This window comes from Crocuta crocuta, unplaced genomic scaffold (assembly GCF_008692635.1).
Source record: "Crocuta crocuta isolate KB4526 unplaced genomic scaffold, BGI_CrCroc_1.0 scaffold322, whole genome shotgun sequence".
NCBI classification, from domain to species: domain Eukaryota; kingdom Metazoa; phylum Chordata; class Mammalia; order Carnivora; family Hyaenidae; genus Crocuta; species Crocuta crocuta.
In genome coordinates, this window is record NW_027532592.1 from 3,728,159 (window position 1) to 3,754,620 (window position 26,462).

Sequence of the window (26,462 nt, forward strand, 5' to 3'; positions counted from 1 at the left end):
CGCCATCTGGACTATGTACGTTACCAAACCTTAGTAAGGCCTCTACATAAACTCTTAAAATTCTGGAAGGCAGGTGTGGAGGCCCACTGCTCTACGGCTGCCCGAGACAAACCACATCTCTAAGTTCCGTTGCTCATTAACCCTGCAGCAGCCGAAGCAGACAGTTTTCATAGGCCAGGGAACGGACAGATGAGGCCTGTCCTAGACGGTTGTTGGTGCGGCCACTGTGGAGAACTGTACGGAGGCTTCTCCAAACATTGAAAATAGAAGTCCACCCCTGGATATTTGCCTAAAGAAAACTGAAAACATTAATTCAAAAAGATAGAGCATCCTTATGTTTCTTGCAGCATTATTTGCAATAGCCAAGATAACCAACCCAGGTGTCCATCCATAAATCAACGGAATGGAACAGAAAACCCAGAAATGAATCCATGACTATATGGTCAGTTAGTCTTTGACAAAGCAGGAAAGAATATCCAATGGGGAAAAGACCGTCTCTTCAACCAAGGGTGTTGGGAGAACCAGACAGTGACACGCAGAAGAACGGAACTGGATCAGTTTCCTAGACCAAACACAAACATTAGCTCAAAATAGATGAAACACATAAATGAGAGACACAAGACCATAAAAATCTCAGAGGGAAATATAGACAGTAACCTCTTTGACATCGGCTGTAGCAACTTATTTCTAGATATGCCTCCTGAGGCAAGGGAAACAAAAGCAAAAATAAACCATTGGGACTTCATCAAGATAAAAACCTCCACAGAGAAGGAAACAATCAGCAAACCTAAAAGGCGACATATGGAATGGGAGAAGATATTTGCAAATAAAGAGTTAGTATCCAAAATATATAAAAAACTGACCTAACTGAACACCCAAAAACCAAATAATCCAATTAAAACTGGGCAGAAGACATAAGACATTTTTCCCAAAGACGACATCCAGATGGCCAATACATACGTGAAAAGATGCTCCAAGTCGCTCATCATCAGGGAAACACAAACCCAAACCACAGTGAGATATCACCTCACACCTGTCAGAATGGCTAGAATTAACAACTCAGGAAACAACAGGTGTTGGCGAGGATGCGGAGAAAGGGGACCCTCAGGCACTGCTGGTAGGGATGCAGACTGCTGTGGCCACTCTGGAAAACCAGTGTGGAGGTTCCTCAGAAAGTTAAAAATAGAGCTACCACCCTATGACCCAACAATTACGATACTAGGTATTTACCTAAAGAATACAAAAATATTAAGTCAAAGGGGTCTGTACACTGCTATATTTATAGCAGTTGCTATCGACAATTACCAAATTATGGAAATAGCCCACATGTCCAGTGACTGATGACTGGATAAAGGAGACATGTATATACACAATGGAACATTACTCAGCCTTAAAAAGAATGAAATCTTGCCATTTGCAATCATGTGGACAGAGCCAGGGAGCATAATGCTAAGCAAACTAAGTCAGAGAAAGACAAACACCATATGATTTCACTCATATGTGGAATTTAAGAAACATAACAAGTGAGCAAAAGGAAAAAGAGAGAGAGAGAGAGAAAGAGAGAGAGAGAGAGAGAGGCACAAACCAACAGACTCTTAACACACTGCTGATCACCGGAGGGGAGGGGAGAGGTGGGGTGGGGGTGAAACAGGTGAGGGGGGTTAAGGAGGGCACTTGTCATCATGAGCACCGGGAGATGCAGGAAAGTGCTGGGTCACTATGCTGTGCACTTGAAACTAATATAACACTGTATGTTCACTATCTGAAATTTAAGTAGAAACTTAGAAAAAATAGATGAGTGAATAAAGAAGAAATGGTGTGCACGTGTGTGTGTGTGCACGCGCGCGTGTGTGTAATGGGATGTGATGGAGCTGTGAAAAAGAATGAAATCTTACCATTTGCAATGACACGGAGGGACCCAGAGGGCATCATGCTAAGTGAAATCAGAGAAAGACAAATACCATACAATTCCAAACATACATGGAATTTAAGAAACAAAACAAATGAACAAAGAAAAACAGAGACAAAAAAACCCCAAAAACAAAAACCCAGCTGGCTGGGGGGTGGGGGACCCCGGTGAGGGGATGAAGAGAACACCTGTGCGCTGGGCACAGGGGGATGCCAGGAATTGTTGAATCGCTACCCTGTGCCACGGGAGCTCTGACAATGCTGTCTGTCAGCTCTGTTTCAGGTACAAAGAAGAAAACCCTGGCAGCTCCCAGTCTGGGTTAGGCTGCCTCTTTCTTTGGTCTCTCCTCACCCTCTGGGTACAGATGCCAGTTTCAGATTTCACCCAAGAAACTCCCAAGGTTCTGCATCGATGGGAATGCATCTCATGATTACCAACGAAGATGCTTACTATAGGTTTTTAATGGAAAAAGTCAAGAGTTGAGAAAGTTATCTGTTTTTGGATTGCCAAGTCTGTTTTACTATTTTTTTAATGTTTATTTTTGAGAGGGATGGGGACGGGCAGAGAGAGAGGGAGACACAGAATCCGAAGCAGGCTCCAGGCTCCATGTCGAGCTGTCAGCACAGAGCCAGATGGAGGGCTCCAGCCCACAAATGGGGAGACCCTGACCTGAGCTGAAGTCCATTAACTGAGCCACCCACGCACCCACCAAGTGTCCTTTAACATATAAACGGTACTATTTGTTATTTAAAGGCATTTCTCATTTGTTGAAATAGTGACATAGTTTCTTTCTTTTGAGTGGTTTATTTGGCAAATTATTCAGATAGTTCTAACTTAAATCATTCTTATATGCTGAGGACAAAGTCACGTTGTCATGGCATATCTTTAACCCACTGGATCCAGTTTTCTAATATTTTATTCAGAACGTCAGCACCCACATTTATAAATGGAATTGGTCTATAACTGTCCATTCGGTATTGGCTTGTCTGGTTTGGGGATCAGCTGTGTACAAACTTCATAAAACAAGTTGTGTAGCTTTCCTTCCTTTTCTATTCTTTGGAACAGATTTTATAAGGATAATTTGTTCTATGAATGGTTCGTGAAATTTACCAACAAAATTTAAGGAACTTGGCTCAGTGTTTTGGGGAGGGTGGCAGAAGGCTTTTAAAAATTCAACTTTTAGGATACCTGGGTGGCTCAGTCAGTTAAGCGTCAGACTTCCACTCAGGTCATGATCTCACCACTGGTGAGTTCGAGCCTTGCATCGGGCTCTGTGCTGACAGCTCGGAGCCTGGAGCCTGCTTCGGATTCTGTGTCTCCCCACCCCCATCAAATAAATAAACATTAAAAAAATTCAACTTTCAGTTATTGTCATATTCAGATTTTTCCTTTTTTAAAGATCACTTGGGAAAATTTATATTTCACTTCAAAATTATCCATCTCAAATAAGTTTTCCAACTTACTGACATCTCATTAATATGGTAAATGAGCCAGATATAGACTACTACCTACCACCCCAAACACAGAAGTATGGAAAAAACTATAACAACCAGAGCTCACCACAGCTGAACCATAAACGTGGGGAGGGGCGCTCCTTTCAGGATCAGAAACAAAGAAGAAAGTCAGACAGGACAGTAAATGAAGGTGCATATATCACCCACAGTGCCCTTGGAGGTGTGGCACCCAGTCCCGGCTGCCGACAGGAGCAGGTTTTTATGACGGTCCAGGAGAGCTGACTTTGTGCAAGAGAAGCAAGGTGGCGGGATTAGATTCTGGAATAGACCTGGGGCCGTGCAAGAGCTTCCCAAGGAAAAGGGGGTGAGGAAAAGTCAGTCTGTCAGGGAAGCTACAGGGAACGTCTTTCTGCCTAGATTTCAGGCTAATTAAAGTGTCCCGAGAGAAAACAGAACTTCAGGTACTGGCCCTAACTGTATGCAACCCTGAGATTTTCCTGTAATAAAGTTCAAAAGTGGGAAAATAAGAGACAGTAATTCCACCACTGGGTATTTACCCCAAGAAAATAAAAACGAATTCAAAAATGAGCCTGCGCTGCTACACACACTGTTGCGTCATTTACAACAGCAAGATTCAGAAGCAGCCCGTGTCCACCACAGATGTGCAGTCAAAAAGATGGGGGAACATACACAGTGGATATTACTCAGCAAGATGAAAGGAGATCGTGCTGTTTGTGGTAACGTGGACGGACCTGGAGAGGGTGACGCCGAGTGAAAGGAGTTGTTCCTCTGACCGAGTCAGCGTTCAGCCACTTACTGGGTTCCTTCTTCGACCGCTTCCTGCTGTGTTCCTAGTGGCCCTGTCTCCCTGGTGCATCTGGAACTGTGTGTCTGGAGACGGAGTGGACACTCTGCAAGGCAGGAAACTTCATCCACGCTGACACCGCTCTTTCAAATGCGGTCTCTTTCTCGAAGTCACCTGGACTTTAAGGCGTGCAGGAGTGGCAGTGGGAAGAAACACGCAGGGACCTGTTCCTTAACCTGGTCGGGCTTTGCTGCCAACACGGTGTTTTGCTGCTGCCTCTGGCTGGGCGGGGATGTGCTGACAGGCAAAGGCAGGGACGATGGTCCCCTCAGAGCCACCGGGAGGGGAGGGGCCAACCCTAAACGTCCACTCATTCACGGCGTCCGGCTCTCCCACTCAGAGCTGTGGTGCTCCCCAATCTGGGACCTTGCCGTCTTGTCGCAAGAAACCTCAGGGGTTTCTTACCATTGCTGTTAGTTTGGTGGATCCAAAGCTGGGTTTTGGAGACAGAGCCGGGAGCCCGTGCTAATGGGCGCTCTCACCGGGAACCAGAGAGAGCCAGGGTTTGAAGGTAGGGTTCTGGCTGCAGAGACCACGCCGTGGCAGTAACGCTCCACTATTTTCTGAATCTTTGCTCTCACCTAACGCGTTTTACTACTTTCCAGGTTTACACCTGTGCATGATTACAGCTTTCTCCTCGGATTCTGGACACATTTCCCCCCATTATTTCCAATGCTAAGGCTCCTTAAAACATGGCAAAAGCATTCTTCCCTAAGAAAGACCCTCTTAGACTTCCTTATCCTTGGTTTTCTTGTGACCCATCAACACATGTATGACATTGGTTTACGTCACGGATATGCCCCCTTATTAGAGATTTTTAGTTTCTTCCATGTGCATGTCTGCTACCTATTCAAATAGACTAAAAATTCCTGGTCCTCCTTTCTCTATTTTCTCTTGTAAGATTTAATAGAAGGTGATAAATAATTGGCATTAAGTGAGACACAAGACCATTACTTAGAAGGGGAGAAAATCTCACGTTTTCCAAAGCCTCCATTTTCACTCATGAATTCAAAGAAAGCATCGAGAATTCTGCAGAGAGTGGTAACCACTGAGATGTCCTGTACAGGAAACGGCTGACATTCCTGATGCTTCTTTATAAACTGCAGTCCGTCTGTGATGCTGTTTTTAATCAAGAATTCAAGATAGCTCACTCCTGTTTGACTCATAAGTTTAGACGTTTTCAGAAGCCACGACTTAACATAGGGCTTCCATCCCAGATCTACAGGATCCTAACGACATAAAGCACAAGGTAATTTTATGTAAATAAAAGCATGGCATGCGTCTTCCTTACGGTCTCTTTACTTCACCACCGCCCCCAGCAGACACAGCCCAGCATCCGCAGTCATCAAGGGGCAGCTGATCAAAGCGGCTTGAAGAGTGACTGTCTCTGAAACAACTTGTGACTTTAACCCTGACCCTGGTCTTCCAAGACAGCCTGCGGTCAGGGTACCATGTGGAGGGCGGGGTGGGGAGGTTACGTGTGGGCAGTGAGGGGGGCTGCCGAGCCAGAAAGGAAAACTTCACAGAGAGAGGACACTTAATTTTTGTGTGTCCTCCACCCCTCACCACTGTCTTGGCAAATGTATGTCACAGGTCCAGGGGTGCAGGGGGGTCACAGAGCAAGTGGGAAAGGCGTCAGGACAGTCTTTCCTGCCTGGGAAAGATGAGGCACCAGCAGCCCATCCTGAGTGTCGAAGGCACCCCTCACTCATGCTTGCGGAACATGCTGCCATTCCCATTACTGGGTGGTCCTCATTTAAACAGGAGTGACTACGTTCCTTTCACTCCTGGGTTCCCGGGTTAGGAGATGCCAGGGGACACAACAGCCTGCCGGATCCAGAGGTAACCACAAAGCCACCATCAGAAACGCTGCAGGTAACAACTCGTTACTACCCAAAAAGGTACATTTGTTTTGGAAGCCTACCATGTAGACCATCCCACAGCGGCTGACAATCGGAGGACTGGCCTGAGAGAGACTGTCTGTCTCAAAGACCAAACGTATTTTGTCAGTCAAGGCTATTCGCTCACTGTTTGCCAGACACAACATTCTCGTATCATCCAGCATGGTGTTCAGATTTTCTACCCAAAACGTATCCACTGGACCATCCAAAACAATCCACTGCCAGTCGTAGTCTGGAGAGAGAGATACTTGTAATGTAACAGAGAACCTCAGTCTTTGCATATCACAATTTCACAAATTCCCTATTTGTTTGGAAAGTATCTTCTAACGAGGTGAATGCGTGCATGCGTCATCTCTAACATCTGTTAGAAATGACTGCTGCGACCACATGCTTAGCCATTCCTCGAACACTGTCAATGTTCCCAGATTGCTGCTGGTGTAACCGGCCCTGCGTGCTGGGGAAGAGAAGCTCGTGGATCTGTCTTTCCCATGATAACATGGTCTGTAAGCCCCCTTCCCCCCAGGACACGTTTTGGACGTGCTGCCTCTGGGAAATAGAAAAGCGACTCCCTTCGAAGAAAGGATCAAATAGACACATTTTAGAGTAGTTCTCACTCTGGCTCCACTGGCTCCTCTTTTCCCATTCTACAGCACTACCCTGTTCTATGGTTCTAGAATATCTGTTGGTCAAGAAGGGGGGGGGAGGAGCGTGTAGGTCACTGTGGAGACAGAAAATAATTAACTGCAGGAAGGACAGGACAGCAGCCCAGAAGAGCAGGGGAGAGCCAGGGCCATGAGGCCAGATGCTGAAGGGTCTCTGGGCAGCTGACACACTGGCCTCCAGGCCCATCCTGAACCCCTGGAAGGGCACCCACTCTGCCCGCAGCCCACACCCCCCAACCTGAATGCCGGGGAGGGACACACACATTCGGGAATTCTAGAACAACAGAAGCAAGGGCAGAAATCTTTCCGAGCCTGGAACATAAACGGACGGGACCGCTGGTGCTGTGGGGCTAGAGGCTCGGCCTGGAGCAGCGAGCTGATGGGGCTCCAGCCCGGGACCTTCTCCTCCTCCGGACCTGGAGCCTCCCACACACTCTCTGTCCCCAGGGGTCCCCACACCGCATACCCACATCGCACTTCCTCAACGTGCGCCTGTACCGCAAACCCGCACGGTGCATCTGCACTGCACATGCTCACCGTGCACCCGCACCACACACCCACACACCCGCACCACACCCCCACACCCCCACACCGCACACGCACAAACCTGCACTGCACACCCATACACCCTCGCTGCATACCCACACACCCGCACATCCGCACCACACACGCAAACACCTGCACCGCGCACTCACACACCCACAGACCAGCACCGCGCATCCACACACCCGAACCACACACACCCGCACTGCACACTCACATACCTGCACCGCATACACCCGCACTGCACACCCACACATCCACACACCCGCACCGCACATGCACAAACCCGCACTATGCACACACACCCGCACTGCACACCCACACACCCCACATCCACACCGCACACTCACCCGCACCGCGCCCACACCCCCGCACCCCACACCCACACACCCATACCGCACACACACACACACACACTGCATACCCACACCTGTACTGCACATACACACACCCCCACCACACACGCACACACCCACCGCGAACACCCACACACCCACAGCGAACACCCACACACCCGCACTGCACACGCCCGCATCGCATACCCACACACCCACACCGCACACCCACACTGCACACTCACATCCTCGCACCACAAGGCAGCACGTGACGCATGCGTAGTTCTGTTCGCATGAGGGTGCGGGGGCTGTTACTTGGGCCGGGAGCGCACACCGTCCGGGGCCGTAGAGAGAGCACTGCTGCGGTTTCCACACAAGACTCGTCTCCACCTTTAACATCAGTTTGCTTCTTGTGAGATACTGACGTCCATCGATAACCTGAAAGGGCCGCGCAGGACCTACCACTTCCGTGACATAACTACGTGTGTGTACACTATGCTGTAGCACGTGGTAAATACACACACATACGTACATTTTAAATAAATGTGGGAAAAATAAACAGAATAGGAACAAAACCAAACATTTCTAAAGATACAGAATACTCATTTGTTCAGTTTGTCTTCCCTATTAATGAATTATCTTTACTGAATTTCATAATAACACTTACTCTGACTTTCTGGGATTTTATCATCTTTCTCCATCTCCTTAAAAATATTATCATCAATATCTGCTAGATCAGAGGAATCAAGTTTGAAAACCTAAAACAGGTAATCAAGAATGTTTACTTCATCATACTTTCCAACTCAAATATGTCAATATGCTCTCTTGAGTACTGAAATAGGAAGGCAGAACATTCTGTGGCTGAAAGAACTCCCTGTAATCAGCACAGGCTGGCTTAGCTGAGTTGTGATTACCCGCCATTTTCTTCTAGAAAAATCTTTCAGTTTTTTTCCCCATACAATTTTAGTACATGCTTGTTATATAGCATTACAATAATACCATAAAGCAAGAAAGCAAATGTTCTCTGAATTCCTACCATCTATAAAGAAACACTGGATATTTTGGTATATATTTTTCCTACACCCTCCTTCACGATAGCTTAAAATTTTTAGGGTAACACACTAAAATAGTGTGTAGAGTGTATCTTCCATTTCCCCAGTTTTTGCCAATTGTACAGGTGTCCAGGCCCCCTCCCTCCCCCCTGCTACGACAAGTTCCTTTCTTGTACATTTTTTCCAATGTAGTTTTCATAGAGTGTCACCACCATTAGCAGAATTTTCCGATTTCCATTTCTAACTGGTGTAATTAGAGAATTGTATCATGACCAATTTATCATATTCCTTCTCTATCAATTACTGGAGAAGGCAGTAATAAAATCTCACACTAGCTTTGCACTTGTCAATTTCTCTACAAAATTTCTCCATAGGTGTTTACATGATGTCCTAGGCACATAATAGCTCAAAACCACCATCGTTTTCTGCACCCACAGCATGCTGTTTTCCCCTAATTTTATTTATTTTTTTTGTTTATATTTTTTTATTTATTTCTAGGAGAGAGAGAGACAGCGTGAGCAGGGGAGGGTCAGAGAGAGAGGGAGATACAGACTCTGAAATAGGCTCCAGGCTCTGAGCTGGCAGTCAGCACAGAGCCCGACGCGGGGCTCGAACCCATGAACAGAGAGATCATGACCTAAGCGAAAGTCGGACGCTTAACCGACTAAGCCACCCAGGCGCCCCTGTTTTCCCCTAATTTTATAATAATTCTTGACATCCGGCAGATCTCATCACCCAAATTCTTCCCCCTTTTCAAATTCAGGAATATCATGGCCCTTGGTCCTTCTGTATACATTTTAGAATCGGTTTGCCAAGGCCTTAAAAACTACTTTAATTTTCTATTTCAAAACTCGGGGCAAAGCTCCAGTTTTCAAGTGTGGCATTAGCATAAGGACATACAGAGTGCGAGTCCAGAAATAAACCCCTACATTTGTGATCAGCTGATTCTGACGCAGGTGACAAGACAATACAAGCAATGGGGGANGCAGGGGAGGGTCAGAGAGAGAGGGAGATACAGACTCTGAAATAGGCTCCAGGCTCTGAGCTGGCAGTCAGCACAGAGCCCGACGCGGGGCTCGAACCCATGAACAGAGAGATCATGACCTAAGTGAAAGTCGGACGCTTAACCGACTAAGCCACCCAGGCGCCCCTGTTTTCCCCTAATTTTATAATAATTCTTGACATCCGGCAGATCTCATCACCCAAATTCTTCCCCCTTTTCAAATTCAGGAATATCATGGCCCTTGGTCCTTCTGTATACATTTTAGAATCGGTTTGCCAAGGCCTTAAAAACTACTTTAATTTTCTATTTCAAAACTCGGGGCAAAGCTCCAGTTTTCAAGTGTGGCATTAGCATAAGGACATACAGAGTGCGAGTCCAGAAATAAACCCCTACATTTGTGATCAGCTGATTCTGACGCAGGTGACAAGACAATACAAGCAATGGGGGAAAGAAGAGTCATTTTTTTTAAACAATAGTCTTTTCAACAACTAATTCTGGAACAACTGAATTGGGATCCCTTCCTTGTACTGTACGCCAAAAATCAACTTAAAGTAGACCAAAGACCTAAATATAAAAGTGAAAACTATAAAACTCTTAGAATAAAACTTAGAAGAAAGTCTTTGTAACCTTGAATTATACAAAACTTTTTAAAGCTACGATATCAAAAAATCAAGTGACGAAGCAAAAAGTAGATTGAACCTCATCAAGGTTAAAAACTTTGGTGTTTCAAAATGTACCTTTAAGAAAGTAAAGACAAATCACAAAATGAAAGTGTTTATAAATCATAGTCCCCGATAAGGGACTTGTTTCCAGAATATTCAGATACATATGTATATATGTGTGTACATATGTATGTATATGTATATGCATGTATATTTATGGATTAGAAGATGGATATATAATATCATTAATATAAAAAATTTAACTTATTAAATCTTAAAATTAATTTAATATTAAATATTATAATATTCACACCCATGATATATAGATATAAATATATTTATGGATTAGAAGACTTACTATTGTTTTTAAAATTTTAATCCCAGTGTAGTTAACATACAGTGTTGTATTAGTCTCAGGTCTACAACATAGTGATAGAACAGTTCTATACATTACTCATATGTCGAACTTAAGAAAAAAGTGGGGGAAAAAAGAGAGAGACAAACCAAGAAACACTCTTGATTTCACTGCCAGGCANNNAAAAAAAAAAAAAGATATAAAAAAAACCCCGCTTATCTGTTTGGTTCTAAATGTCATTTTTCCGTTAATATATTTTGGCTGAATGAAATTTACTAGTAAGCTCTATAATGAATGAGAACACAACTTTTCAAAAAGCTTTTGCTATTTATGTTTATTCTATGATGGATTTTGTATCAAAAACATTATTCACTTTTACACTGAAGTGTTTTCATAGCTCATTAATTTGTAAGGTGTCTTGGTGCTGCCATAATCACTAGATCACCCTCCCCTTGCACCTAATCTGCTCTGTGTTCCTTTCGGAGCAAGTATCTTTCATTTTGTTTACCAACCACATTAAAAAACAATGGCATATTTTATGTTTTTTTATAGCTTATAATTTTTCTTATTTCCCAAAACTGATTATAATAATTTTTAAATTTATTTTTATACTGGCAAGTATCTAATAATGCTTAAATATCAATTTTTAAACAAAGAAATAATCCACAATAGTCAAATAAAAACAATCCTTCCATATTAACTTACATTAGATGCATCTGAGATTCTTGATTTCAGTCCAAGATCACTGTCCTTTTCTGAGTACCTTGCAGTATTAGAATACACATAATTTCGAACTGCTGTTGATAATAGTCCATCTGTCCACTCCATAGTGTTAGGGTCTAGCTGTCCATATAGTTCACTAAGAGTGATACACTTTGGATTTAAAACACAAATATCTACTTTTCCTTTTCTTCCTGGAATCTGAAAGAATCCAGTGTGGTTTCTTAACCAGAGTGTAATTATTTACATTTTTCCACTCTTAACTCTAAAGGGTTTTAGGGGAGAGGTTTTTCACTCCAAGGAAAGATACCCGATAAAGATAGCAATTTAAAAGGAACAGCAAAAACTGACTTTTAAAAATTAGCCATAATATTCAAGTCATTATTTTAAAAACTATAAATACTATAAATGACATCCCTGGAAAAAAAATGGGGAGAAAAATCCCACTGGTCCTCATCTAGGAACACAACGTATGAACTGGGATGGGGTGTGTCTGGAGCCAGGGCTAGACATACAGATAAGGGAGAGTAGAAGACAGTTTTAAGCTTCAGGTCAGAGCTGGCACTCACGCAGACCTTCTTTGCTATCTTCTACCCTCTTGGGGGCGGGAGGGCTGCCTGAAGATCTAGGGGGCTGCCTGAAGATCTGGTGTCTGTTCCACCGAACTCTGCTCTCAGGTGAGAGAAGTGTCAGGCACTTCCTGTGAAGGCTTCAGGAAGACTACAGACCCACAAAAGCCTCCAACAAGACCCTGTGGATGACTTCACGCAATAGGCCATATGTGGCCCGAGGGAGAAGCTAGGTAGGAGGAATGTTTAGGAAATCAACACACTCAAATTGAGCTGCGTAGACAGGGGAACGGTGAGGGTCAAACTGTGAAAGGCCACATAAGACGCGTGCCCAGGAAACACTTGAGAAGACATGAAACCTTCATCTCAGGCTGATCTTTAGAGTCAGAGCAGGTCCCGCTCATCGGTGAGGAATGAGCCTATGACAGAGCAACTTGGAAAAGGCTGGGAAAGGTGGCTGTTTTTATAAATGCCCCATTTTCAACAAATAGCACAAGGCATATAAAGAAACATAAAAAAATTGTCCATTAAAAAAAATAACAATAAATTGACAGAAACCATCCTGGCTGAAGTTTAGTCCGAAAAGAAGTCATAAAACCACTCTCAATTGAGCTTTCTCCCTAAAATCAAGAACAAGGATGGCTACTCTCACCACTTTTATTCAACACAGTCCTGGAAGTCCCAGCCACAGCAATCAGACAAGAAAAAAGAAATGAGAGGCATCCATATTGGTAGAAAAAGACGTCACTATTTGCAGATGACATGGTATTATACATAGAACATCCTAGATTCCACCAAAACCTAGTTAGAAACAATACATAATTTCAGTAAAGTTTCAGGATACAAAATTGATACAAAGAAATAGTGTTTCTATATACTAATAATGAAGCAGCAAAAGAGGAATAAAAACACTTCCATTTATAATTGCACCAAAAAGATTAAAATACCTAAGAATAAACTTAACTGAGGAGGTCAAAGACCCGTACTATGAAAACGATAAAAAAACACTGATGAAAGAAATGGAAAATGACACACACAAATAGAAAGATATTCCATACTCATGAATAGGAAGAACAAATATTGCTAAATGTTGATACTACCCAAAGCGATCTAAAGATTCAATGTGATCCTTATCAAAATACCAATAGAATTTTTCACAAAACTAGAACAAACAATCCAAAAATTTGTAGGGAACCATAAATGACCCTGAATCACCAAAGTGATCTTGAGAAAGAACAATAAGGCTAGAGGGATCACAGTTTCACACTACATGCTGATTATAAAGCTGTAGCAATCAAAACAGCATGGTATTGGCATAAAAACAGACACATAAACGAATAAAACAGAACAGAGAGCCCAGAAATTAATCCACACTTATATGGTCAATTAATCTATGACAAAGGAGGCAAGGGCATGTAATGGGGAAAAGACAGTCTCTTCATTAAATGTGCTAGAAAAATTGGACACCTATATGTAAAAGAATGAAACTGAGCCACTTTCTAACACCACAAACAAAAATAAACTCCAAATGGATTAACGACCTAAATGTGGGACCTGAAATCATAAAAAACCTAGAAGAGAACCACAGACAGTAAGCTCTGTGACACTGGCCACAGCAACCTTTTTATAGATGTGTCTCCTAAGGTGAAAGAAACAAAAGCAAAAAGAAACTATTGGGACTACATCAAAATGAAAAGCTTTTTGCACAGGGAAGGAAACCAACACCAAAACAAAAGGGCAACCTTCTGTCTTAATTATAATATTTGCTCAGTGGGAGAAGATATTTGCAAATGATACACCCCATAGAAGGTTACTATACATCTCAACACCAAAACAGCCCAAACAATCTGATTAAAAAATGGGCAGAAGACCTGAATAGACAATTTTCAAAAAAAGACCAACAGATGGTCAACAGACACATAAAAGGATGCTCAACATCACTGATCATCAGGGAAGCACAAATCAAAACCACAGTGAGATACCACCTTACACCTGTCAGAATGGCTAAAACCAAAATGACAAGAAACAAGCGTTGATGAGGCTGTAGAGAAAAAGAACCCTCGGGCACTGTGGGTGGGAATGCAAACTGGTGCAGCCACTGTGGAAATGAGTACGGAGGTTCATCAAAAAATTAAAAATAGAAATACCTTATGATCCAATAATTCCTCCACTGGTATCCAACCACAGTAAAGGAAAACACCAGTTCAGAAAGATACATGCATCCCCATTTTGTAGCATTATTTACAATAACCGAGATCTGGAAGCAGCCTAAGTGAATGGATAAGGAAGATGTGCATACATGTAGTGGAATATGGAGCCATAAAAAGGATGAGATTTTGGTCATTTGCAGTAACATGGATGGACCAGAGGGTGTTACGCTAAGTGAAATAAGTCAGACCAAGAAAGACAAATACCACATGATTTCACTTGTATGTCGAATCTAGAAAAGAAAAGAAAAAACCCAACAAATGAATAAACAAAAAGCAGAATCAGACCCACAAATATAGAGAACAAACTGATGGGAGGGAATGGGGAAGCTGGCAAAATGGGTGAAGATAAATTGGAGGTAACAGGCTTCCAGTTACGGGATGAACAAGTCAGGGGCATGGAAGGCACAGCACATGGAATACAGCCAATGGCACTGTAATGGTGTTGCAGGCAATAGCCAGCAGTTATGCCTGTGGTGAGCAAAACAGCACACTGTGTAAACTTGTCAGTTAGCCGAGTCCTACACCTGAACTGAATGTAAAACTGTGTCAACTACACTAAAATAATTTTTTTTAAAAAAGAGACTCAATACATTTTGAAACTGTGAAATCATACAAGTACCTTCCTTCAGACACAGTGGCATTGAACTAGAAATCAGTAACAGAATACAACTGGAAAATTTGCTAATACGCGGAAACTGAACAATACACTCTTAACCAATGGGTCAAAGAAGAGACATGCAGGGAATTGCTATGAATGAAAATGGAAATATCATATGCCAAAACTTGTGGGATGCAGTGAAAGCGGTATGAAAAAGAAAAATTATGGCTGTGAGCATCCACATTAAAAGAGGAAAAAATCTCAAATCAACAATCTAATTTTATACCATAGGGAACTAGAAAAAGAAGAGAAAACTGAACCCAAACCAGCAAAAGGAAGGACACAATGGCTAGGTAATAAGATGAACAAATCAGAGAACTGAAAAACAATAGAAAGAACCCCAAGAAGACCAAATTTCATTGTTTGAAAAGATCAACAAAATTGAGGAACTTTTAGCCAGACTGAGATAAAAAAAATAATAGAAAAGATACAAACAGGGAGTCCGAGCTCATTTGTTCCCACAGACACCCCACATTTACAGCTACATGTGGACCACTTCTCTCCGAAAATGATCTGAAAAGCAGATGACCCGCCTCTGCACAACAAAGGGCCAAAGGGCCACATCCTGGGGGAGAGGCGGAGAGGTTGTCTGGCTACATCCCCACCCTGAGCACAGTGGCACAGGAGGGAGTGGGGCCTCTCACCAGGCCCGTGCTTCTCCCAGGGGATGAGAACAGCAGAGGCTTGGTGACCCACATCCGGCACCTTGGCCCCAGGATGCGCCCCACAGAGAGAAGCCCCCAAAACCAATTGGGCTGACATCCAAGAAACTCAAGGTACTTCCAGAAATGAAGACTGGCTTTTCAAGAGCTGCTTGTGGTCTCGCTCACCCTGAAACCCATCAGAAGAATAGCAGTTTGTCACGTGTCTGGACCACACGTGAAGGGGATTTGCCTGCTAATGTGAAAGTGTCTGCTGGGGTGGGGGGGCAGGTGCCGACGAGCTAGCCCAGGCTGGGGGTGCTCCCTCTCCCAGCCCTGCTGGCCTGGCCGGGTGAGCGGCGCCATGGCACCCGCCTGCCCCTTGCTAAGCAGCACCCTGCTGCACCGCTGAAGCCCAGGAGCGCAGGCACAGGCAGGGCTCCCTGACTCCCTGGTGGGGGCAGGTAAGGCCCAGGTCACAGCGCTGTCTTGCTTCCGGCTGCAAGCATGGGCAGACAAGGCTGTGTCCCAGACAGAGCACTACTGGAGCATGTGGGTATGCACCCTTACGTGTTCTCCTGCTGCTCTTCCACGGCTGGTGAGCATGCCCCAACCCTCTACTCTCCAGCTGCCTCCCTACTAAAGCCAGTGGGCACACATTAATCCACATAGGGGACACGCCTTGGTCAACTGGTCCTGATGACCAAAGGCGCTGGCACTACTGAGCTCCACAGGACAATCATACCGTCATCGGCAGACCACCACCGCAGGCTGAACAACCAGCAGACTGACCAGTGTTCCTGTGAAAAGGGCCTATTTACTTAGTTCCGTGACAGGCCTCGGATTTCCCACACACCTAGTGGCCGAGGAGGCACTCCTGCAGAACTGAAGCAAAGACGCCATCTTTGCACACCTCCTGGGCCTTGCTGCCCCTGCCCCTTTGAACAAATCTCCCATTGGAGCCCTGAGTTTTGCAACTGGTGCCTAGGGGACACCTCCAGCGAGGATTCTGATCGTGGCCCCACGGGACTGTATATATTTGCATAATTTAAAAAAGCTGCTGCCCTGGTCTGGTTTTGAGTCAGCCTAAAAGGAGGTATGAATGAGATCCCTCCCCTTGGGACACTGACGGGTCTTGACACATGTCCAACAGGACACACCAAGACAAGATCAGGCAGTTTAAACAATGACAAAGGTTTGAGAGACAGCCAAGAGCTAGGGCAGGTGAGTGAGAAGTTTCATCACCTACAAAAGGCCACTCCTTCAAGAGTGAGGTAGCTGTTTCACCAAACACATAGAAACAGAGAGTCGAGCAAAATGAAGAAAGAAAGGTATGTTCCATATGAAAGAACAAAACAAAACCTTAGAAAAAGACCTTAATGATATGGAGATAAGGCATCTAACTGCCTGTCAAAGAACTCCAAGTAATGGTCATAAAGATAACTCACTGAACTCAGAAGAAGAATGGATGAACTTCTTCTGAAGAGAACGAAGTTCCCAGTGAGGACTCTAACAAAGAGGCAGAAAACAAGAAAGTACCAAATACAAGTCACAGAGCACAAGAAGACAGTAACTGAACTGAGAAATATACTAGAAGGGTTCAGCAGCTGGACAGGACAGAAAAATGGATCATTGAGCTGGGAGAGAAAGCAATGAAACTCACCCAGACAGAGGAGCCAAAGGAAAAAAGAGGTTTTACAAATGAAGATCAAAGAAGGGACCTCTGGGCCAACATCAGATGGAATAACATTTGCATCATAGGGATCCCAAGAGAAGAGAGAGTAGAAAAATGGTTTACAGAAATAATGGCTAAAACTTCTCTACCTAGGGAGGAAAACAAACATCGAGGTCCAGGAGCCTCGAGAATTGCAAATAAGATAACTCCAAAGTGATCTATGCTAAGGTTGCATTGTGATTAAAAAGTCAAATATATATATATTATATTTCAAAAAAGGGTTCTCTTTAACTTTAAATGTTTTCTATAACTATAAATATATATATATATTTTCAATGTTTATTNGACTGCACCACCCAGGCACCTCAAAGAGAAGCTTAAAAGTAATGAGAGAAAAACAGATTGTTACACACAAGGGAAACTCACATAAGCCTGCACATTTCTTGGCAGAAACTTCACAGGCCACAAGGCAGTGGCATGATGTATTTAACGGTTGGATAGAAAAACCTTCCAACCATGAATAGTCTACCCAGCAAGGCTATCACTGAAGGAGAGAGTTTTCTAGACAAGAAATGCTAAAGGAGTTCATCAATACTAAACCAGCCTTACAGGAAGTGTTAAATGGACCTCTTTAAGCTGAAAATGGTACTAATTAATGCCAAGAAAACATACAAAAGTAAACCTCTCACTGGAAAAGGATAATATATAGTAAAGGTAATAGATTAATCACCTGTGACAATTAAAAGACAAAGTTAGTAAAATTAACTAAAACTATAATAATTAGTTTAAGGGATGCATAAAATAAAAACATGTAAAATGTGGGGCACCTGGGTTAAGCATCTGACTCTTGGTTTCAGCTCAGGTCATGATCTCATAGTTTGTGAGTTTGAGCCCCATATTGGGCTCTGTGCTGATACCTCAGAGCTTGCTTGGGATTCTTTCTCTTTCCCTCTCTCTCTGCCCCTCCCCCGTTTGCACAGACACACAGACACACACACACACACACACACACACACTCTCTCTCTCTCTCTTTCTCAAAATAAATAGATAAAAACAAAAATAGATGTAAAATGTGACATCAAAAACAGTGCAAGATAGGGATAAACATGTAGAGCTTGGAATTTTTTTTTTTAATGTTTTTTAAATTTAGTTTGAGACAGCAAGCATTCATAAGCAGGGAGGAGCAGAGAGAGAGAAGGAGAGGGAGAGAATCCTAAGAAGGCTCCAGGCTGATAGTGTGGAGTCCAATGTGAGGCTTGATACCATGAACCGTGGATCATTACCTGAGCTGAAATCAAGAGTTGGAGGCTTAACTGATTGAGCCAGCCAGGAGCCCTGAGCTTGGAATGTTTCAAATTTAAGTGGCTGCCATCTTAAAATGGACTGTTCTACACATAGGATGATGTATGTGAGTGAACCTCACAGTAACAACAAACCAAAAACTTACAATAGGTACACAAAAGGAAATGAGAAAGGAATCTAAAAACAACACTAAAGAAAGTCAACAAATCACAATGGAAGAAAGAAAAAGAAGAATGGAGAGGAACTGCCAAATCAGTCAGAAAACAATGAACAAAATAGCAGTAAGTACAGATCTATCAATAATTACTTTAAAAGTAAATGCACTAAATTTTCCAATCAAAAGACACCAAACGGCTGAATGGATAAAATCTATATACTGAGTGGACCTATAAGAGACTCACTTCAGTAGTAAGGACACACGCAAATTGAAAGTGAGAGACGGAGAAAGATATTCCATGGAAATGGAAATGAAATGAAAGGTGGTGTATCTATACTTATATGAGACAAAACACACTTTTACAACAAAGACTTTAATAAAAGGCAATGTGGAGGGGGGCACCTGGGGGGCTCAGTTGGTCAAGCATCCAACTTCGGCTTAGGTCATGATCTCCTGGTTTGTGGGTTTGAGCCCCACATCGTGCTCTCTGCTGTCAGCACAGAGCCTGAAGCCTGCTTCAGATCCTTTGTCTCCCTCTCTCTCTCTGCCCCTCCCCTGCTTGTTCTCTCTCTCTCCCTGTCTCAAAAATAAATACACGTTAAAAAAAAAAAAAGACAATAGAAAACACTACATAATGATAAAAATATCAGTCCAGCAAGAAGATATAAGTCTCAGTGAACACAAGAAGACTGAAATCATATCAAGTATCTTTTTCAACCACAATGGTATAAATCTAGAAGTCAATTACAAAAAAATATCTTGAAAATTAGAAATATGTGGAGAGTAAGCAACATGTTACTGAACAAGTACTGGGGTCATAGAAGAAATCAGAGGAGAAACAAAAAAATATGGAGAAACAAATGAAAACAGAAATGTGACAAAATGAAATCTGCAGATGCAGCAAAAGTGGTTCTAAGAGGGAAGTTCAGAACCTCAAGAAATAAATGTCAATTTAATTTGACAGCGAAAAATACTACAAAAAGAACAAATGAAGTCCAATAGTAAAAGGAAAGAAATAATAAAGATCAGAGAGGAAATAAATGAAATAGAGACTAAAAGGACAACAGAAAGATCAATGAAACTAAGAGCTGGTCCTTTGAAAAAAATAAACAAAATGGACAAATCTAGACTCACCAAGAAAAAAGAGAAAAGGATCAAATAAATACATTCAGATGTGAGTGAAAAGTGACAACGATATTACAGAAATGCGAACGATCACATGGGATACTATGAACAATTAAAGACGCGCAAATGAGGCAACCTAGAAGAAATGGGTGAGTTCCTAGAAATTTACAATCTCCTCAGGCTGAATCATGAACACAGAGAACATCTCACTAGGTTGATGACTAGCAAAGAGACTGAATCGGTAATCAAAAAGCTCCCAACAAACCAAAGTCCAGGACAAGACAGTGTCACTGGTGAATTCTAGAAACACTCAAAGAGGATTTAATACCGATTCCTCGCAAACTCTTCCAAAAACTGAAGAGGAAGAAATGCTTCCAAAACTCATTTAGGAGACCAGCACTACCCTGATACCAAAACTAGACAAAGACAACACACGAAAAAGAAAATACAGGCTAATATCCGTGATGGACATACATGCAAAAATCCTCACCCAACCATTAGCAAGCCGAATGCAACAATATATTAAAAGGATCATGCACCATGATTAAGTTAGAATTATTCCAGGGATACAGAGGTGGATTTATCACCTGCAGATCAATCAGCATGACACATCACATTAACGACTGAAAGATAAAAGTCATATGATTGTCTCAACAGATACAGAAAAAGCATTTGACAAATTCAACATCTATTTATAAAAAATTCTCAACAAAGTGTTTATAGAGGTAATGTACCTCAACATAATGAGGGCCATATATACAAACCCACAACTACTATCACACTTAATGGTGGAAAACAATTCCTCTGATTCTATTCTCCCCACTTTTCCTCAACACAGTATTGGAAGTCCTGGTTACAGCAGCTGGGCAAGAAAAAGGAATGGAAGGAAGAAGTAAAACTCACCATTCGCAGATGATATGGTATTATATATAGACAATCCTAAAGTCTCCACCCCTAAACTGTTAGAACCAATAAATGAATTCCATAAAGTTTCAGGATACAAAATTATTATATAAAAATCAGTTGCATTTTTATACACTAATAAAAAACTATCAGAGAGAAGAATCAAGAAAACAACCCCATTTATGATCACATTGAAATGAATAAAACACTTAGGAATGAATTTTGACCAAGGAGTTGAAAGACTTGTATTTTGAAAAGTGTAAGACACTGATAAGAGGAAGTAAAGAGACAAATAAATGGATAGATACTCTGTGCTCATGGCTAGGGAGAATTAACACTGTTAAAGCATTGTTAATTCTACCCAAAGCAATCAACAAAATAAGTGCAATCCCTATCAAAATTCAAGTGGCAATTTCTCACAGAACTTGAACAAATAAAATTTGTATGGAACCACAAAAGACCATGAATAGTCAAAACAATCTTAAGCAAGAACAAAGCCGGAAGCATCAAGTGTGATTTCAAACGAGACCACAAAGCTATACTAATCCAAACAGTATGATACTGGCATAAAAACAGACACATATTCAATGGAACAAAACAGAAGGCCCAGAAATAAACCCACATTGACACAGTCCATTAACTTCCAACAAAGGGAGACATATTCAATGGGGAAAAGACGGTCTCTTCAATAAATAGTGCTGGGAGAACTGGACAGCCACATGCAAAGGAATAAAACTACATCTTATACACTACACAAAATTAACTTGAAATGGATTAAAGACTTGAACGTAAGTCCCGACAGTAGAAAACTCCTAGAAGAAAACATAGGTGGTAACCTCCTTGACACTGATCTCAGTAATGTTTTCTTTGATCTGACTCCAAAGACAAGGGAAACAAAAGCAAAAATAAATAAATGGGACTATATCAAATGATAAAACTTCTGCACAGTGAACGTAGTTATCAACAAAATGAAAAGGTGACCTACCAAATGGTAGAAAATGTTTGCAAATCATCTATCTGATAAGGAATAAATCACCAAAATTTATATACAACTAATAACAAGCAATCTGATTAAAAAATGGGCAGAGGATCTGAATAGAAACTTTTCCAAAGCATGCAGACAGTCAACAGAGACGTGAAAAGATGCTCAACATTGCCCATTGTCAGAAAAAAGCAAATTAAAACCACAGTGCGATACCATCTGTCAACTATTACCAAAAAGACAAAATGACAACAACAAAAAAACAAACCCCACGTACAAGTGTCGGCAAGGATGTGTAGAAAGGGAACCCTTTTGCACTCTTGGTGGGCATGTAAACTGGTGCAGCCACTACGGAAAACAGTATGGAGGCTCCTAAAAAACACAAAACTGAGCTAAAAATAGAACAACCTTATGATCTAGCAATCCCACTACTCAGAATCTATTTGAAAGAAAACAAAAACACTAATTTGCTATATTTACCTGTATGTTCATTTCAACATTATTTACAATGACCAAGATATAGAAGCTACCTAAATGTCCACTGATGGGTGAATGGATAAAGAAGATGTGATGTACGCACACACACATGTGCACGCGGGCACACACGGATCCTACTCAGTTATTAAAAAAGAGCAAAACCTTTCCATTTGTAACAACATGGTTGGACCATGGGGTTACGCTCAGGAAACAGGTCAGAGAGGGAAAGACACATATGACATGATTTCACTTCTATGTGGAATCTAGAGGACAAAACAAACCCGGAATTCACAGACGCAGAGAATACACTGGCGGCTGCCTGAGGGGAAGGGCATTGGGAGAGGGGTCAAAAGAGTTGAAAGGAATTAAGACGTACAAAATTCCAGCTATAAAATAAGTAAGTGATGGGGGCGCAATGGGGAACCAATGTCACAATCCTGTGGTGACTGTATGGTGACAGACGGTCACTGGACTGGTGGTGACCATTTCTCAGTGTACGTAAAGAGCAATCACTATGTTGTACACCTGACACAATGTAATACTGTATGTCAATAATACTCAAGTAAAAGGAAATAATTATCAAACAAAAAAGACACAAATAACATCATATAAAAGTATGGACTTTACTAGTGCCTTATGGAAATTAAAAGGATTATAAGAAAACACTATGAGCAATTGTATGCCAACAAATTACATAATCTATGGGCTACAAATTCCTAGAAATAACAAAAATGATCAAAAGTGATACAAGAGCAAATAGAAAATCTCAACAGATCTGTAACAAGCATAGATTGAATTAGTAATCAAAATCTCTGAGGAAGTCCAAAATCAGGTGGCAGATGAAATATCTACCAAACACCTGAAAAAGCATTAGCACTGATGCTACTCAAACTCTTGCAAAAAACAGAAAAGGAGGGAATACTTCTTAACACATTCTATGAGGCCAGAATTACCCTGATATTAAACCCACCCAAAGATACCATAAGGAAACTACAGACCAACATCCCTTGTGAATAGAGGTACAAAAATCCTCCAGAAAGTGCTAGCAAACTCAAGGTGACAACACACTGAGAGGATTATTCGCTGAGACCAGATGAGATATATCTCAAGAATGGAGGGGTGGGTTCAACACAAGAAAATCAATCAGTGTACGATACCATACTAATATGACAAAAGAAGCACACAGGATCATATAAAGAGAGCCAGAAAAAGCATTTTATAAAATTCCGCACGCTTTCATGAGAAAAACACTCAAGCTAGAAATAGAAAGGAACTTGCTTACTGTGATAAGGGGTATTAATGAAGAACCCACAGCTGACATTATACTCTATGAAGAACCCACAGCTGACATTATACTCTATGAAGAACCCACAGCTGACATTATACTCTATGGTGAAACACTGAGTCAGGCACAAAGCAAGAATTCCCATTTTTGCCATAGCTATCAAACACTGTACTGTTAAGTCCTAGCCTGGTAATTAGGTGAGAAAAAAAATAATAAGCATCCAAACTGGGAAGAAAGAAGTAAAAATATCTCTATTTAAATGACATGATTCCATATATATAGAAAATCCCAATGAATCTACAAAACAACGACTAGAGCTAATAATTGAGCCAGCGTATTTGTAGGGGTACAGGATCAACATATAAAACTCCGTTGTGTTTTACAGAGCACCAATGAACCCACTTCGACAACACAAAATAATTAAGAAAGCAATTCCATTTATAATTGCATCCAAAGAATAAAATGCTTTGAAATAAATTTAAGCAAGGAGGAGAAAGGCTGACATATTGAAAACTACAAAAAAGAAAAAAAAATTCTTGCTTACTGAAAAATCTAAAAATGGAAAGATCCTATGTTTGCAAACTAGAAGACTTGTTAAAATGGTAACGTTCTCTAATGAATCTACAGATACTTTGTAATTCCTATCAATATTCCAATAGCCTTTTTTGCAGAAAAAAAGAACAGAATGGGCAATTCATATGGAATCCAAGGGGCCCTCAAATAATATTAAAAAGCAAAAACAGGGGCACCTGGGGGCTCAGTCAGTTAAGCATCCAACTTTGGCTCAGGTCATGATCTCATGGTTCATGGGCTTGAGCCCTGCATTGGGCTCTGTGCTGACAGCTCAGACCCTGGAACCTGCTTCGAATTCTGTGTCTCCTCTCTCTGCCCTTCCCCTGCTCACGCTCTGTCTCTCAAAAATAAATTAAAAAAAAAAAAAAAAGAATTCTTCTAACTCACCAACACAAAAGACAATCCAATTTTAAAATTGGCAAAAAATGTGAATAGATGTTTCTTCAAGGAAGATCCACAAACGTCCTATAAGCATATAAAAGGGTATTCAACATCTATCGGTCATTAAGGAAATGCAGATAAAATGACCGTAAGACACCACTTCGCATCCACTAGAATGGAAAAACCCACAGGCAGTGTAGGCGAGGCTGGGGGAACAGGAAGTTGCATCAACACGGTCCGGCTCCTGGGAGAACAGCTCGGGGTCCCTCAGAAACGTACACAGAGGTGGCGTCCACTCCTATAGGCGCAGATGTCCACAAACAATGAAAACACGTCCACATAAAAACGTGTACACAGATGTTCATAGTGACATTATTCCTAACAGCTAAAAGGTGGAAACAACTCAAATGTGCATCAAGGGAGGAACAGATAAATTGTGATGAATGGACCCACAAATTTTCCATAAACAGGACCATTATTCAGCCACGAAATGGAATTAAGCAGCGACACATGCTACACCTTGAATGAACCTCAATAACGTATGCTAATTGCAAGCAGCCGGACGAGAGGTCACATGTGATTCCTTTTACACAAAATATCCTGAAGAGGCAAATCCATAGAGACAGGAAGCCACCCAGTGGTTTCCAGAGAACAGAGAGAAGGTAATGGGGAGAGATTTCTTAATGGATACGGGGTATTCTCCTGCAGTGACAAAAAGGTTCTGAAAGTAGAGAGAGGCAGTGACCGCACAACACCGTGAGCGCACTGTCACTGAGCCGTCTGGCTGAAGTGGCCAACTGTGTATGGGAGCCTCACGGTCAGGCTCACCTCACAGTAGGCAGTGAAACTATAGGCTCCTGCAACCAGGCCCTTCCCTAGAAAGACGTGTTCAAGGGATGCTCACGGTCAAGGGCATGCGGTAAACACATTACAGAGTTCCTATGACCAAGAGGGGAGAGAGGGAGAGATTAGGAAATAAAGGAAACGAAACTGCACTGAAAGAAACTAAAGAGAAGGTCTTGAACAGACTAATTAGCAAAAAGCCACAAACGAAGGAGAAAGATTAAAAACAATTCCATTACCTAAGGCCCTGCTACCAACCTAAATATTTTATTTTTAAGAACCCCAAATTTAAAAATATTAAACATGAGGGAATTACAAATAAATGATAGTATAGTCATATATACAGAATACAGTCATTGAAATGATATTATAAGAACATTTTAATGACATGGGGTTAATTCTCAGTATACAGTATTAGGTGAAAATGCCAACCTAATACTGTGTAATGTAATGCTAATAAATGCTAATAAAATTGAGGTAATTTATACACAGTACTATCTCAATTATTTCAAAATATATGTTGTGCAGGAGAAAACAATCAAAGGGAATACAGCGATGTCTGCAGTCATTCTCTGTACATGGTTACTAATTTATGTTTTTGTATTTTCCCCAAATCTCTCACAATTGTACATACTTCTTTTGTAATTTAAAAAATGTTTCTAATAGAACAGATTCATGCCCACAGGGCTGTTGTTAGAATTGAATGAGACAATTCTAGTAACAGTGTTTTGGCCAGTATTTGGCTCATATTTAGTGGTGTATAAATATTAGTTATTACTGGATAGTTCACCTCTTATCAACTGCAATAACTGATTAAGAACTAATTCAGACTTGCTGATAAATAGAGGTAGACAGAGAGAAGGATAAAGGTGATGAACTGCCACAGGAATGATTTTGAAGCAGGATACTGCACACTAACTGAAAAAAAATCCACAAACTGAGAACCAGACTTTCTAAAGCTTTTGGAATACACTGCCAATGAGTCTTTAAATAAGATAACTGAGGCACACATTATTCATTGCAACCTAACTTTATATTAAATAAAATATCACTCAGCTATCAAAAAGAACGAAACGTTGCCATCTGCAATGATGTGGATGGAGCTAGAATGTATTACGCTAAGTAAAATCAGCCAATCAGAGAAAGACAAATACCATGTGATTTCACTCATATGTGGAATATAAGAAACAAAACAGATGAACATATGGGAAAGGGCGGAA

The 26,462-nt window shown here is 41.7% G+C and overlaps 1 protein-coding gene across 1 annotated transcript in view; it reads right to left on the reverse strand.

Moving 5' to 3' along the window:
* The window catches only part of DNAH14 (dynein axonemal heavy chain 14), a 293,744-nt gene that overhangs the window by 132,730 nt on the left and 134,552 nt on the right, over window positions 1-26,462 (reverse strand). The window contains exons 37-40 of the mRNA XM_077779923.1: window positions 11,447-11,662; window positions 8,337-8,427; window positions 6,153-6,361; window positions 5,205-5,457 (exon numbers count right to left, since the gene is read on the reverse strand). Coding sequence (XP_077636049.1) covers window positions 5,205-5,457; window positions 6,153-6,361; window positions 8,337-8,427; window positions 11,447-11,662 — 769 coding nt within the window. The remainder of the gene's footprint in view (window positions 1-5,204; window positions 5,458-6,152; window positions 6,362-8,336; window positions 8,428-11,446; window positions 11,663-26,462) is intronic.